Source organism: Eublepharis macularius, chromosome 5 (assembly GCF_028583425.1).
Source record: "Eublepharis macularius isolate TG4126 chromosome 5, MPM_Emac_v1.0, whole genome shotgun sequence".
Classification (NCBI taxonomy): domain Eukaryota; kingdom Metazoa; phylum Chordata; class Lepidosauria; order Squamata; family Eublepharidae; genus Eublepharis; species Eublepharis macularius.
Genome location: NC_072794.1, coordinates 13,006,025 through 13,022,638, shown reverse-complemented (window position 1 = coordinate 13,022,638; position 16,614 = coordinate 13,006,025). Strand labels below are relative to the sequence as shown.

The 16,614-nt window shown below is 48.7% G+C and overlaps 1 protein-coding gene across 1 annotated transcript; it reads right to left on the bottom strand.

The window, feature by feature from the left end:
• Window positions 1-4,035: 4,035 nt before the first annotated feature.
• On the bottom strand, window positions 4,036-15,605 carry KISS1R (KISS1 receptor). The gene is made up of 5 exons (XM_054979685.1): window positions 15,368-15,605; window positions 13,590-13,714; window positions 11,377-11,512; window positions 7,489-7,727; window positions 4,036-4,395 (listed from the first exon to the last, which is right to left on the bottom strand). Exons 1-5 carry the CDS (start codon window positions 15,603-15,605, stop codon window positions 4,036-4,038), a joined length of 1,098 nt encoding a protein of 365 aa, XP_054835660.1.
• Between the last annotated feature and the right edge of the window lie 1,009 nt (window positions 15,606-16,614).

Here is a 16,614-nt window from a genome sequence, read left to right as displayed (position 1 = left end):
CACAGTTAAATGATGAGCCCTGGAAAATGTAGATAAGTAGAGTGATGTTTCAAGCAGAATGTATGATACTTTTGAATTTTGTTCCCCTCTTTCCCCTATCCCCAATGGAAACTAATAATAAAAAAAAAATTAAAGGAAAAAAACGATTTCTAACCTTAAAAACTCACCAAGGATGCTTTAAAGATCCTTGGGGAATGTTAACGTTTCCGTGTGGTGTCACAAGTTCACCAGGGCCAGAAGATTCTTCCAGTGCAACGCAGCCATGACTTTAATATGTTTATAACAAGATGAGATTTAACGACTCAGGGATTTATTTGCTTGGCGTCAACTCATTTCCTGCATGAATTAAACATCCACCAGGCCAATCCAAACAGTGAAAAGAGGCCACATCGTAGGGCCTTGGCAGCGGTCCTTGCGACACACACTTCTGTTTTTAACTGCAAACGTTACGTTCACAGGGCTGTCATCCCAGTCAGGAAAATATCGGTTGGATGCTTGCATGAGTCCTCTGTACCTTTGCAGAAAGTTACATAAATAATTTTGGAAAAAGAACACTCTTCTTTGTTCACCTTGATGCACCAGAGAAAAAGTTCCCAGTAAGGAAAATATTGGTTGGATGCTTGCATAAGTCCTACCTACGTTTGCAGAAGGTTACATAAATAACTTTGGGGAAAGAACAGGCTTCTTTGTTCACTTTGATGCATTGGAGAAAAACTTGTTTTTTCTTCCAGATACTTTGCTAAGTAGATTCTCTCTCACACACACACACTCACTCAGGGCCAAGCTACAAGTGATGCCTTACACAGGTTGGACACTTGTCAGCTTCCCTCAAGTTTTGATGGGAAATGTAGGTGTCCTGGTTTTACAGCTTGGCTCCCCATTACAGCTGCAAGACCAGGATGCCTACATTTCCCATCAAAACTTGAGGGAAGCTAACAAGTGCCCAACCTGTGTCAGGCATCACTTGTAGCTTGGCTCTCACCCTCTCACTTTGAGAATTCCTGTTTTTTTGCACTTCTCAGGCCTCAGATACAGTGTGGAGGAGGTCCCAATTGATTGTGTGCCTTAGACTGGTACAGGTGATTCTTTGTTTTGTTGACTTATTCACTGCCCTGGTGTACACTCACCAGATAGGGTTGCCAGCCTCCAGGCGAGGCCTGGACTTCTACCAGAATGAAAACTGATGTCTGGATTACAGAGACCAGTTCCCAAAAGGGCTGCTTCAGAGTCTCTCTACACAAGACATCTTACATGGGGATGCTCAAGTGTAGGGAGACACAATGTTAGCCAGGAAGCGTAGTGTAAATTTCCCCTCTCTAAAAGAAGGTAGTTTAAAAAGACAGAGCCGGCAGAGGTCTCTCCTCAAAGGGTTTGTTAATTTCATCTTCACCTACCTGAAGGCTCTGTCAATTTCACCTCCCCTCTGAGGAGCGATCTCTGCAGGCTCTGTCTTTTTAAATTACGCTTCCCAGCTAACATTGCATCTCCCTACACTTGAGCATGTCTCATGTAGAGAGACTTACTCAATGGCATCATATCCCCTTCTCCAAACCCTGCCCGCCCCAGGCTCCACCCCCAAATCTCCAGGCATTTCCCAACCCACAGCTGGCAGTCCTAGCTCTAGTGGCCCATCACATTTCCAAATGAAGCCGCAACAGTTTAAATAGGTAAGGAGATGAAAGGTTGGACTGATGGGCCTAAACCAGTGATTTCAATGTAAGTCTTGGCCTTCTAGTAGGCCTGTTCTTTTCACAGGCCCTGAGGATTTGAATACAAGCAATACTTCCATGAGGAAGCTGTCGGAGCCCCCTAGACATCAGGTCTGTCCAATTCATGAAAGCCGCATTGGGGAGCTCCCCCATCTCTTCCCCAGCCGGCTTTTATATCTGGTGAGGGAGAAGGGGTGACATAGCATCACTTCTGCCCCCTCACCACTTCCAGCTGGGCAGGCCTCAATATGGGTCCGCCTCCCACAGGCGCACCTTTTCCAACTTCTACTTTTGTTGTTCGACTTGAGTGCTTTGCTTCATTTATCAATCTTTTCTGCTCTGTTTTTATGGTATTTAATATTTTTTTGCTGGGTTGCAGACCTTTTTATCAACATGCAATTTGTTTCATTGACCTTACTGTGAACTGCTGCACAACATCTTAGTAGAAACAGGGGAATATGCATTTTTTGAAAAATAAAATCATTTACCAATTCTTGTTTTAACAGAGCAGAAAAGAGGGAGGGAAAAAATGCACCGATTTCATTTTCACTTCTTTTGAACAGGGCGACATCTAGTGGAAAAGGATGGGATGACTTGGGAGACATATTTCTGGGGCCACGTCTGGTCACACACAAACTCTGCATCTCAACAGGCCAGAATTCCACAGGTGATGCTTCTTCCAGTCACAGTTTAGTAATCTGCACAAAGGAGCAACAATCCAAAACGGCTGGAAAGGCAGTGGCTTAGGTATGCACGAATCTGCCCATTGCATTTTCATCGAAGGCCCCATTTAATCTTCGCAACAACCTTGTGAGGTAGGTTAGGCTGAGAGACAGTGGCTGCCAAAAAGTCCCCTAGGGAGCTTCATGAATGAGCCTGGCCTCCCCTGGCCCTGCTCTGACACACTGACCATCCCACTAACTAGTAGCTACGACCACACCCTCTGGCAGTAAGGCCCATCAAATAATTGTGCCGTGTGAATAAACACTTTCCTTTATGGTCCATCCATTGTCCCCCTATGCTAGACTCTTAGAGAGAGGGGGAAAGTTCTTTCTCCACTTCCACCATTTCTTGCCTAATTTTACAAATCTCCATTTTATCCAGTCACCTTTTCCTTACACCAAAAAAACCCCCAAATAAAACAACAAACAAAAAAATTACAAAGTGTTTGGCCTTTCATCATAGGGAAGGTGCTTCAGCACTTGACTGGTGGACTCTGGATGCAACTATAGCACGCTTTCATTCTTCTGCAACCTTTTTCTCCACCAGTGAGAACAGCCGACCCAAGGTTTGCGTGTTCCTGAATCTTAACATTTCCATTCTGGTACTTCTTTCCAGGAAGCCAAACGCAGAGCTCCGTCTTTAGTTCCTACTTTTAATGAGCAGCACAGTTTGGCCCATACCTCGGTAGCGACCATGTCATGATCTGAGGTTGTGGTTTGCAGCAATGGGAATCCAGGCTTCGAGAATCTATTCCCAAACTAGACTCTCTGCAGTCTTCTACCTCGCTCAGATCCACTGACATTAAGGGTCAGCAAATGGAGCCCCCCCTGGACAGCTTTCTGTATAGTATCAGCTGACCTTCCCCCCCCCCCCCAATGCACACGGGTGTCTTCTCCAAGCCAATGTGTAGCTAATAGCAGCAGAATTTCCTGGGAGTCTGCTTGGGGGGGTGCATCCATTGTACATGGCAGAAAGCCAAAATTCATTCAGTAGGATTTGGAGCGTTGGAATTAGAGGAAGGCTGACATCTGAGCCATCCAAAGCTGGATTTGGGTCAAGAGGTAGGGGGAGAAAAAGGCAAGTGGAGCAATTCGAGGAGGCACGTAAGCAAAGTCGAATATACTCCTGCACAAGCAAAGCCCAGAATAATTTACATCCAGGCTAAGTCAACACAAAGCAATGGTTTGCCTAGGGTTGGTGGCGTACCGTCGCAGGTCAATACTACCCCTTCTTCCTGCATTCTGCACAGGCTCTGAGACTACCTGGTTGATCTCGACAGGGGATGAACAGAGTCCTGGCCCGCCCACCCCCCTCTTTGGAGTGCTCCCTGTAAATCTAACTACAGATCAAAGACTTCTGCAGTTTCGGATACAAACAAGGAAGAAGACACCCAACAAGAAGCCACCATAGAGCAAAATCTCTGCAGGCAACAGGTGAGCTGCAGAGAATGTCAAGAAAACCAAGCCTGTCTTCCCCACGTGTTTCCTTTCCTCTTGGCCGTGTGCGTCCGTTTCTTTTGACACTTGCAACTCACCAAGGCCAGAACAGCATTGTTTGTGGGAGGAGAGGGCTGAGACCAGCTCTAGGAGTGTCCCTTTTTGGCTTACATCCCTGATGAGAGGAACTGCAGCTCGGTGTGGGCATTGGCGTGGCCAGCCGCGTTGGAGATGCCCACCCTCTGCTTGAAGAAAAAGGGGAAGACCTTCTTGAAGGCCTTTCGGAAATTGGCCCCCATGAAGGCGTAGACCATGGGGTTGACGCAGGAGTTGGCGTAAGACATGCAGTGAGCCCAGATCTTGACCTTGTAGGTATAATAGTTGCGCTGGAAGCCCGGGCCAAAGACCTGGAAGAGGATGAAGAACTGCATGGGGCCCCAGCAGACAGCAAAGAGGAACACGATGATCGCAACCATACGGGAGATCTTGGCTCTTGTGGCTTCAGAGCGCTCCGCCAGGTGCAGCCCCTGCAGGTGGGAAGAAGAGGGGAATGGGCAGCCCTGAAGGAAGGGACCCACAGCCATGGGGCTGAATTGAGGCCTGTCCATTTATGACCGAGACCAAATTTTGGAAGCCCTCTGGTCCCCTTTGAATTTCTCTGTTTCCTACCTTGTGAGAAAGAAACCCACAAGTCTTGATTTCCCAAGAGGTTTTCTTGCATCATGTTAAACTTCCCTTCTGAAATGGATACTCCCCCCCCCTCGCAACACCCCAATCAAGTAAAAATGGTATAAAAGGAACCAAAGAATCATCAGTGGCAGCTGTTTAAAAAAGGAAAGAAACCAAAACTGATGTCCATGACAATGCCTGGAATCAAAAAAGGGGTGGGGGGAACAGAAGGCAAAGATCTCTAACAGAGAATTCTTACGTCCTTGGAATCTTTAGCTGTGAGTTTGATTCCCCACCTGCTGGCAACTTTCCTCTTGCTTGGCAGACACACAGGGAAGGAAAATGGGCCCATCCAGCTACAATTTTCTTACGCGCCCGTTGCTCATTCAGCAGGGGCAGCCACTAAACAACCCTGTTCGAGGGATCAGATCCTGGCCGGGGTAAGATTCAGGACCACTATGCTGCTAGATGCCCTGACCTGGATAGCCCAGGTGAGCCTGATCTTGTCAGATCTCAGAAGCTAAGCAGGGTCAGCCTTGGTTAGTAATTGGATGGGAGACCTCCAAGGAAGACCACGGTTGCAGAAGCAGGCAATGGCAATCCACCTCTGTTAGTCACTTGCCATGAAAACTCCACCAGGGGTCGCCATAAGTCAACTCTGACTTGAAGTCTCTCTCTGCCACCACCATCCTGCGAGACAAGGGGAATGAAGATCCTGGCTCCACAAGGGAACTTCACCTTCATCAAAAACAACACTGTTACCTGGGGTTGCCAGCTCAAGATTGGGAAATTCCTGGAGATTTGGGGGGTGGAACCTGGACAGGTAGGATTTGGGGAAGGGAGGGGCCTCCGCTGGGTATAATGCCATAGAGTTCACCCTCAAAAGCTGCCATTTTCTCCAGGGAAACTGATCTGTCGGCTGAAGATTAGTTGTAATTCTGTGCGATTTCCAGCCACCACCTGGAGGCTGGCAACCCTACCGTTACCACCCTCCCCACCAAGTTTACTGGAGAAAGGCATGTGGTAAATGGAAGATCTGGGTTCTGTTCTTAATAAGGAGGATGTTGGTTGGAAAACAAAGCCCCTTTTTCTGCTCAGCAGTGACAAAACAGGAGACAGAAGCTAGACTAGAACCCATGCCCTGCACCCCCCAGAGCAGAGGCATTGCCCTAAACACTCACCTAGCCACACACCAGAGGGTGTTAAGCATCCTCCAGCAGTTCTGCTGTCAACACCAGTCATGTGGAGCAGGGCAGCAAAGCAGGCAGAGACAGGTATGGTGCTCGGCTTGCCAACCTCCAGGTGAGGCCGGGAGACCTCCAGGACTTGCAACTGATCTCCAGACTACAGAGATCAGTTCCCTCGGAGAAAATGGCAGCTTTGGAGGAAGGAAGGCTGCAGTCACTCCCTTCCCCAACTCCACCCTTCTCAGGCTCCACCTTCCAAATCTCCAGGAATTTCCCAACCCACAGTTGGCAACCCTGCAGTGGGAAGGCACAGAGAGAGTATAGCCAAGGCTGTGGTTCATTTTCCACGCGGGGCAGTCCAGCGGGACTCCCAATCTCAGCAGAGCTTTTGCCCCAGCAGACATCCATGCAGGGGATGGACCGCTCAATCTGACTGGCTACATCCCATGCCTGTCATTTTGGACAAGCCCTCATGCACTAATTCCCTGCCTGCGCTCTGGGGGCTGATTTGTACTGCTTGTTCACATCCCTCCCAGCACCTTGTCCATCCCTGACCACCTCTCCAGCAAGCTGCATGGATTGTTAGTCACCTGCCACAACGCGGGTTGGTGTGCAGCCTGGAGACTCTTCCTCTTCCCCTTGCAACTGCATAGACCAAAGCCTCAAACCCCCTCCTGCACACTGGAGACAGCAAGGATCAGGCAGGGGCTGGGGGTGGGAACCGAGCCTAATATGTTGACCTCCCTGCCCCAGCAAGCAGAGCAATCCAAGCATTTACTGAACAGCATCAGTCAAAGCAGCAGCAAGTCCAGTGAGTGCGGTTGCGAAGTCTTTTGGCCACGTCTTTTGTTCCAGCAAGGCTCTTGTGCACTGACAGACCACAGAGTCACAGCTGGGGCTGTCAAGGTCATGACAAGCCAATCGAGATGGGTCGCCGTATTAGTCTGTCTGTAGCAGTAGAAAAGAGCAAGAGTTCAGTAGCACCTATAAGACTAACAACATTTATGGTAGGGCAGGGCTTTTTTTCAGCTGGAATGCAGTGGAACAAAGTTCCAGCACCTCTTGAAAATGGTCACATGGCTGGTGGCCCCTCCCCCTGATCTCCAAACAGAGGGGAATTTAGATTGCCCTCCGCTCCTCTGTCTGGAGATCAGGGGGCGGGGCCACCAGCCATGTGACCATTTTCACCAAGGGCGATTTAAACTTTTAAAAACTCCTCCCTTGTTCCAGCTGACCTAAAGAGACATCATTGGCCCTGGGAGCATGCGTGCACTTTGCGCGTGCGCATGTGGTTCCAGGGGCACCACCTCCCACCAAGAGTTGCCCCCTGTGCTGGCAACCCACTGAGTTCCACCACCTCTTTTCCCAGAAAAAAGCCCTGTGGTAGGGTCTGAGCTTTCGTGAGCCACAGCTCACTTCTTCTGAAGAACTGAGCTGGGACTCATGAATACTCATACCCTACCACAAATTTTGTTGGTCTTATAGGTGCCGCTGGACTCTTGCTCCTTTTCTGTCAAAAGCCAATGGGATTGATGAGTGTGTCGGCTGAACAACGGTCGGAACAGAACGCCAGGCTGTCGACTGGCATCATCATCTGGGACGTAACCAGGTTTCATTTGGCGTTCTGCTGAGGGTTTATATTCCCGGCATTCCTGCCCCAGCACTGGCACTGAATGCCAGTTGCAGGCAAAGGTCCTGAATCTGCCAGCCTGGACCCCTCAGTTGCCTCCTGGGCATCAAAGGCCTGCCAGCCGGCATGCGTACCTGGTAAGCTTGGTCCACTGGCTCAACCGTGGGACGACCCATCTGGTACAACATGGCCGTGTAGCAGAGAAGGATGGTCAGCAAGGGGAGGAGATACACCACCAAGAAGTTGTACAGGATGAAGGCTCTCTCATGGGTGATGGATGGAAAGGCCTCGCTGCAGTAGGTCTGTGGCCCAAACCAGTAGCCCTTGGTCAGCCGGTTATACACCAGCACTGGGGTGGAGACGACAAAAGACCCTGCAAAGATATTAGCACCTTTTGTGACTGCAGTTGGGTGGGGTCAAATGTTGGAATTGCTGTCATGGTTTCTCAGCACTCAGGATGAAATTGTCTTTACACACACATACACACACACACACACACCCATAAAAGAAATTTGATGGCATAACATGGCTCTTGTGGATAGGTTAAAAACGCTGCAACAAAAACCATAAGAAGGTGCAAACTAATGAAGAAAATATAAGCAGTATGGAAACACCACCACCACCAGGGCTCATGTCGAGGGGGAACGCACAGGGACGCAGTTCTGGCAGTTCCCCAAAGAGGTCACATGTCAGGTGGCCCCACCCACCCGACTCTCGGCCATTTTGGGCCCGTTTCAGCCTGGATTGGGGCCAAAAAGGCCCAGATCGGGCCTCTGATGTGTGGTGGATCACTCTCCCGCTCATCAGCAGCCTGATCCTGACCATTTTGGACCCCTTTTCAACCATTTTCAGCCCATTTTTGCCATTTTGTGCCCAATTTCGGCCCTGAATGGACAGGATTGGGTCCAAAACAGCCAGAATAGGTGATGTCAAGGGGTGTAGCATATGCAAATCAGTTATACTAATGACACACTTCCGGTGATGGCAAGAGGCGTGGCATATGCTAATGAGTTATGCTAATGAGTTCCTCCAGCTCTTTTTCTACGAAATGACCCCTGACCACCACAAATATGTGTGGAAATGGAAGGGAATGGAACATCATGGCTTCTCTATACATACACGTAAGAGGGCAGCAGGTCGTGCACCAAACCTGTGATACGACATGAGGAAATGGAGCAACAAAGCGGGGGTGGCATAGCAGCTCTGGGGGTTAGCATCACACTTGTGGAGGGCTGCAGAAAGAATTACCTCTTTACAGTGAGCCTTTTTATATGGGACATAGCCCCACCTCTCAGAGTTGATTGGCCAATCCAGAGCTAGTGGGAGGAGCAAGATGCCCTAGATACATCCAGGTTGCTACAGAACAGGTCTGGTAATCCACAACAGTTAGAAATGGTTGACTCAGCATGCAAACATTTATTCCATTTTTAGAAATGCAATTATAATATCAGTATGAATGTCTAGCTGGTCTGCAAATGTTCATCAACAATATTTTGGCACAGGAAACTTAAAATAATTCATTTCAATTTTGTAATGTCCTATAATAACTCTATGCGTATTTGATAATAGGGAGGGAGAGAGGGAAAGTTTTTATAATAATGATTGCATGTTCGATATTTAGAGGAGTTAGCCGTGTTAGTCTGTAGGTGCAAAATAGTAAAAAGTCCAGTAGCACCTTTAAGACTAACCAACTTTATTGTAGAATAAGCTTTAGAGAATCACAGCATTCTTCATCAGAGCGGTAGTTCTCGAAAGCTTATGCTACAATAAAGTTGATTAGTCATAAAGGTGCTACTGGACTTTTTACTATGTTAGATGTTGTTGTTGTTAACAACTTTCTCATTGAGATTCATGCCAGATTACAAATTATGAAAAGCAATTGGATGGCAAAGACCTTCAATCAACAATCCCGTTCTAACTGGCGATCTGGCATCAGTGCTGATGGGGGCGGGGCCTGAAATTGTGCCGCATCAGCTATTTCAGTGGCCTTTGAGCAAAGAATTAAGAGCAACATACTTAGCAGGTCTGCTTATGTGAAAAGTCTCTCTTGGGCTATAGATGGGACTCATGGCTTTCATTTCTTTTATTTAGTATCTGCCTATCAACAAATGTGTTTCCTTATTTTAAAATGATCTCCGGCACAGCAACAATGAAATGCAGCTTAAAAATCCAATAAGACCATCGACCACAGGGGCACAGTACCCAACCTGACTGCTGAGATGCTCTTTTCCAGCCTGGCTTACCATAAACACTGCCTGCAAAACAGAAGCAAAGGCGACTAGAGACGGGGCATTTTCTGTGGTGGCACTTCACTTCTGGACCGCCCCCCCTTGAGGTTTACCTGGCACCTGCTTTACTTTCTTTTAGGCACCAGGCCAAAATGTTCCTTTTTGACCAGGCTTTTAATTCACGGATTGATCTTTTAACATTATGGCCTCCTTCTACGTCGAACTGTTTTACAAGACGCCTTTTAAACTGCTGTGTTTTATTTATTTATTCATTTATAGCCCACTTTACTCCCCAATAGTGAGCCAAAGTTGTTTACGTCATTCTCCTCTGTTTTACCTTTACAACAACCCTGTGAGGTAGGTTAGGCTGAGAGGCTGTGACTGGCCCTAGGTCACCCGGCATGGTTCCACAGAGTTTCGAACCTGGGTCTCCCAGATCCTCATTCAACACGCTGACCCTCATATGCTGTTTTTATGCTCTGGCTGGATTTTCTAATGTGGGGTTTTTAATGCTAGGGTTTTAATTGCTAACAACTTGTACGGTTTGGGATTTTTTAATATTATGTTTTATTTTTATAAGCAGCCTCAAGCGGGTTTTCTGGAGAGGCAGCACAGAATGTTTCCAATAAGTCCACCCATCTACCCAGCAGCACCAAAATAATTTGAGGGAAGAATCGCACACAGGACGCAGCAATGAGCAGGCCCGCTGGCAAACTGAACAGTAGGGAAAAGCCTGGAGAGAGAAAAATGAGGCAGGATAAAATATAAGACGCCCCTCCAGACCAGCCCTGTTGAACTACGGATGGTATTTTCCCCAGGACAGATAAAAAGGAAGTCCACCTCCAGTGCAGAATTAGACTTGGGGCACTCCCGACAAACTTGCTTCCAGGTCTTTAGAAGAGGTTTTGACACATTCATGAAGGAAAGTTCCATCAGCGGATATCATAGCCATGATGGCTAAATGGAACTTCTCTGTTCAGATGCAGTCTATCTCAGAAAACTCCGGATCATGTTCAAGTTATTGACTATGACGTTCAAAGTTCAAGATATTGACTATGATGTTCAAATGAGTTAGGAACCATAGACTTCACCATTATGTTGCCTTACATATTACCTGTTGCTTTAAATATATACTCCTATATACTACTTGTGCTTCATGTTGTCTAATGTCAGTCCTAGAATTGGTTATGTTCTGTTTCAGCAATTCTTCAATCCCGTATTGGATCCTCCTTGCTAATGCTATGTCTTTGTAAACTTATATTCATTTAGCCTATGACACTGTTTATGGAAATGTCCTTGACACTGTATGGAAATGCCTGCCCTCGTCCTTGCCACTGATTGTCCTAATGCATCTGACGAAGAGAGCTGTGGTTCTCGAAAGCTTATGCTACAAATAAGTTGGTTAGTCTTAAAGGTGCTACTGGACTCTTTACTATTTTGTGACTACAGACTAACATGGCTAACTCCTCTGGATTTAATAATGTTGTTACCCACCCTGAGCCCATTCAAGGAGAGGGTAGGTTAGAAACTTAATAAATTAAAATTAAATTAAATACCAGATACTGAGGATAAGCAACAGGAGTGGACTATTGCCTTTGGGCCCCACCATGGCTATCCTCTGTGGCTGCCCCTCTTGCGGAAGTTGGATGGACCTGCTTTGTTCTGATCCAGCAGGTACTGTGTTAGAGTGAAGCCACTCCGGCTGCAAAGCGAGAGGGCTGCTCTAAGCTGAATGACCTCCCAAAGCAATGGAGAAACCTGGAAGCCAAGCAGTCCCTGCCTCTCTCTACTCACCAACCCAGATGCTGATGCTGACCACACTGGCAACACGAGGGGTGCGCTGGCGTAGAGAGCGGAGAGGAAACACAGTCACATACCACCGATCTATGCTCATGGCTGTCAGGGTGGCGCACGTGGCTTGCACAGAGACCTGGGAGACCAAAATACAGAATGAACCAATATATGGGATTGCCTCCAAAGTGATGGGCAATGGCCTAGCTATCAAAAAGGGAAAAGAAAAACCACATCCCCTGTGATCTGTATTGACCGTGATCAGTCTGTGCCTTGAAGAGCTACAAAAGAGGCAGAAATCCCACCGACATAGTTTCCCCAGCAGCATCCAGGGGGGAATCATAGACCTGTTTTTTTCATGACCCTGTTCAGCTGCGACGATGCGATGTCACGGTTGAACTTCCACATTAGGAGGCAATGTATTTCTGCATCCCTGCTGTTGTGAAAGAGATCAGTTGTCTAGCAGATCGATCGATAGGTAGGGTTTGGATTATAGAACTTCCAAGTGGTGTTAATTGTTAAAACATTTTGTTGTCATGGTGACTTTTTCCATTTTGCACATGGGCTGTTCCCAGTTGGTTTGTTTATGGCATTTTTGCCCCAATAATCTACGTACGGGAGGGAAGGTAGCATGGCACAGCCCGATTTCATCAGATCTTGGAAGCTAAGCAGGGTCAGCCCTGGCCAGAACTTGGATGGGAGACCTCCAAGGAAGCCTGGGGTTGCTCTGGGCCCCAGCCATCACTCCTGACTGCGTCAATGTATTGTATGGGTCATTAAGACGCAAGCAAAAGAACACACAGTACTATACTGAAGTCATTATCGCCCCAGAAGAGGTCGCAAGACGAAAGAACAGGCTACAAACGCCGGCACTGATTGTTGGGCGAGGGACGCCTTCTTGGCGTCCGGAGTATCTTCTTCATCACCTGAAAAGAATTTGTTACATCATTGACTATTGAGGAAATATCTTCAGTCTGTAAACAGTTGCGGATACTCACCTGGGAGACTTACCAGTGGAGGTTCTCCTATTGAACTTTGAATGATAAACGACTGTGTAGAAGAGTGCATACCCACAGGAAGAGGGTGCACTGCTTATATAGGAGTGATGTACGGAATGTGTACACTGGATATGACCATTTTTGTGGGAATTTGAATTTCGTGAGAAGATATATTGGAATAGATTGTATATACTGGATATTACCATTATTGTGGGATTTTGAATTTGTGATAAGAAATATTGATTATACAATTAGTTAGCACTTTGGTTTATGGAAGTGAATTTCTACGCCAATAGGGTGGTTTTGTAAAATTCCCTTATAATCCTTCACGTGTAGTTTTCTACTTTATTTGCTTTGTTCATGAGTGAAGGTGCCTCTTATAGGTTTCCAGCAGAGGAAGGCAACAGCAAACCACCTCTGCTTCTCACTTGTCTTGAAAACCCCTTGCTTGGTTCACCATAAATCAGTTGTGATTTGATGGCACATAAGAACATAATCTAACCCTGACCTGGATAGCCCAGGTGAGCCTGATCTCATCAGATCTCAGAAACTAAGCAGGGTCAGCCTCGGTTAGTAATTGGATGGGAGACCGCCATCGAAGACCAGGGTTGTGGAGGTAGGCAATGGCAAACCACCTCTATCAGTCTCTTGCCATGTGAAGCTCACCGGAGGGCGGTGGAGTTTTCACCATAAGTCAGCCATGACTTGAGGGCATGGTTTCCTTTCTCAAGTATGTAAGCTAGGTAATCTGAGGCTGCTTAAGGCAGTGTGTGGCATGTGCCACAGTTTTCTGTGGGACAACCGCCGATAAATATGGTAACTTAAAAATTGGTATACGGTAACTCTGTCACATCACTGGCCTTCACCCCAAACAAGGGGCCACGTTGCCACCATGTATACACCATTCATTCCCAAACTGTGGTGCACTGCTTTGTATATGAGAAAACCATTCAGGTGTTAAAGAGAAACACATGACATGCTGGCATAAAGTCCTCCACAGTTCTGAATGACTCACTGTTCTGGCCCTGTTCCCACCCAATTAAGAACCAAGCCCAGAACAGCAACTCACCTGTTTCAAACCGGAAAAATCCCATTTTCCAATTTTAAAGAGATGGAAAATGGATTCCAAATCTATTTGGAATCTGGCCCAAATGTCGCCTTGCCTCCAGCGGTAAAACCAGCACATGAAGAATCAGCCCTGAATACTGAGGAACTCACCTGTTGGATGTAGTTGATGAATTTACACATAAACTCTCCAAAAATCCAGCCCGGGAGTGGGTATAGTACGGCAGTGAAGGGGACGCAGCAGACCAAGAAGATGATGTCAGTGGCAGCCAAATTAGCTGTTGGCAGAAGAGCACAAACAGTTTCTTCCTTTGCTCTGTCAAATTGGTGCAGGGTAAATTAAGTGTTGATGTCTATGTGTGTAGCCCTGACCTGGATAGCCTAGGAAAGCCTGATCTTGTCAGATCTCAGAAGCTAAGGAGGGTCAGCCTTGGTTAGTAATTGGATGGGAGACCTCCAACGAAGGCCAGGGTTCCAGAGCCAGGCAATGGCAAACCACTTCTGTTAGTCTCTTGCCATGAAAACTCTGCCAGGTCACCATAAGTCAGTTATGACTTGAGGGCAGGATTTTATTCATTCATTCACCTATCTGTGAAGTTGTCTTATATTGAATCAGACCATTGGTCCATCAAGGTCAGAATAGTCTATTCACACTGGCAGTGGCTCTCCAGTGGAGGTCTTTCACATCACCTCTCACCTGAGTCTTTTTAACTGGAGATGCCGGGGATTGAACCTGGGACCTTCTGCATGCAAAGCAGAGGGCCTACCACTAAACCACGGCCCCTCTCATGCAGATGGAAGTATTTAGATATAAGACAAACACCTGCCCTCCATTCAATGGAGCTGTGCCAGTTTTTTTGTCAGCCAACATCTTCAGTGTAAAACTTGTGGGACTCCAAAACATCCCTTGATTCATTTTGCTAAGCCTTCCTTTGTTGCTCCCATTTCTTGCACCTTTCGCAGTGATGACAAAAGGTCAGAAGGGACCTGCTGGATTAGATCAGTGGGCCAGCATGCTGTCTCACTCAGCGGTCATAAGCAGGACAGAGGCTGAGGTCTTCCACTCATGTTGCCCTCTGGCAGCGTTCAGAGTTTACTGCCTCTGAACATGGAGGTTCCTTCCAGTCACCACGGCTATTGGCTGCTGATAGACTTCTCCTTCACTTTGCTGGCGTCACATGTTCCTTCTTGCTGGCTCTTGGATCCAGCCAGTCAGGGATCACCAAGCCAGGAGGGAAAGCATCGCAAGCGCTACAGGTCCAAGCACAAGGCAGCCCTAAGTGAATGTCTAGGGTGCCAGAGGCAGGCAGGCACCAACCAGTCCTACACCCACTTATTGCCCCTGGCTGCTCATTGCACCAAGTTTGCCACAACAAGCAACAGCACAGGAAGTAACCCTGGCTCAGGTGGCTGGTGGTAAGGAGCCTGATATTTTCCTCCATCCTTCTCTCAAGGAGGGGGTGCAGGGGGAGGACCCGCCCTCTTCCCCCCTCCTTCTGCCACCATGCCAGAGAACGAGGAGGGCAGACAGCAACTTGTCTCCATGCCTTGGTGCAAGAGGGAGAAGGGTTTTGTCCTCTAGGGTGCCAAAAGGGCTTGGGCTGTTCCAGTCAGATTTGACTATGTGTTGACATCATAAGCCCGTGTGATGTAGCAGTATGGGCTAGAATATGGGAGAGCCAGGTTCAAATCCCCACTCTGTCACGGAAGCTTGCTGGTTGCCCTTGGGCACAGCCGCTCAGCCTAACCTACCTCGTAGGGTTGTTGTGAGGATGGCATGGGGGCAAGGATAGTGACGTAAGCTGCTTGGGGAGAAGGCCAAGGTACACATGAAGTAAACTAAAGCCAAAGCAGAGCACTAACAGCGCCTCCCATTAGAGGGACCCCCCGCAAGACACCCAGCAGCCCCCCCAGCCCCCGTCCCGTCTCACCGATGTAGAAGTTGGTCACGGTCCTCATCTGCTTGTGCTTGGCAATGACGTAGATGACCAAGGAGTTGCCCGCCAGCCCTGCCACCATCAGCAGGGCAAAGAAGAGGGGCACCAGCCAGGCGTCCACCAGGCGCGGGGGGCTCGGGGGCGCGGAGCCGTTGGCGCAGGATGGTCCCGCCTCGCAAGCCGACCCGTTCGGGAACGAGAGGGACCCGTTGGGCTCCTGGGCCAGCATCATCCCGGCCAAGTCGAGCCACGCCACGCGGGGGGCGTCCTCCTCGGCTCAAGGGACCCGCCGAGCCCCAGCCGAGCCCGGCGCAGGATGGCGGCGGAAAGCCTTCAGCACCAGGGACAGCTCCCAAGGCAGGCGAGCGAGCGATGCAACGCTCCGCGGAGTCCTGCGCAGCCTGCCGCGGGAAGTTGCCCGGGACAGGACGGGACCGGACGGCCAGACGCTCCTCCGGGCTTCTCCGCCGAGCCTCCCCGGCCGGCTGGGGCTCCTGGCTCGCTCGCGGCTGGGCAGCTTTTGGCTCCTCGCCTGGCCGCTCCGCCTTCCGCCCAGGGGCTGCTCCCCTCCGCCTTCGCGGTCGCCAAGACGACTCGCTGCGGGCCAGGAGACGGGGCAGAGACGTGCGGGGGCCGGGACGGGGACGCACTTCCCTGGCTGGCTGGAAACGCCGCTCCCGCAGCAGAGAAGCGGGTCCGGGCATGGCCAGCTGCCAGCGCCCAAAGGCGTCTTTTAGCTCGAGTTAAGCTTTTAAGACCCCCCTCCCCTTTCAATTTGACAAAAACTTTCAATAACAATAACAAACAACAACAACATATATACCGCCTTTCAGGAGAACTTAGCGCCCACTCAGAGCGGTTTACAAAGTGTGTTATTATTATTCCCGCAACAATCGCCCTGTGAGGTGGATGGGGCTGAGAGAGCTCTGAGAGAGCTGTGACTGATCCAAGGTCACCCAGCTGACTTCAAGCAGAAGAGTGGGGAATCAAACCTGGTTCTCCAAATTAGAGTCATGCTGCTCTTAACCACTACACCAAACTGGCAAGCAAGGCATGCAACATTTGCCATCAAAGCTGCAGAACTGATTGCGAAGGCCACCAAGGCAGAGATTTCCATAGAGAGATAGGCTTGCGTGGTTTCCCAATTGGGGGAGGGGTACAGCTGACAGTAAAATGCTATGGCAACAGGCCTTCCATATGGCGGGACTCCACATGGCAGAACCTCCACATGGCAGGACCCC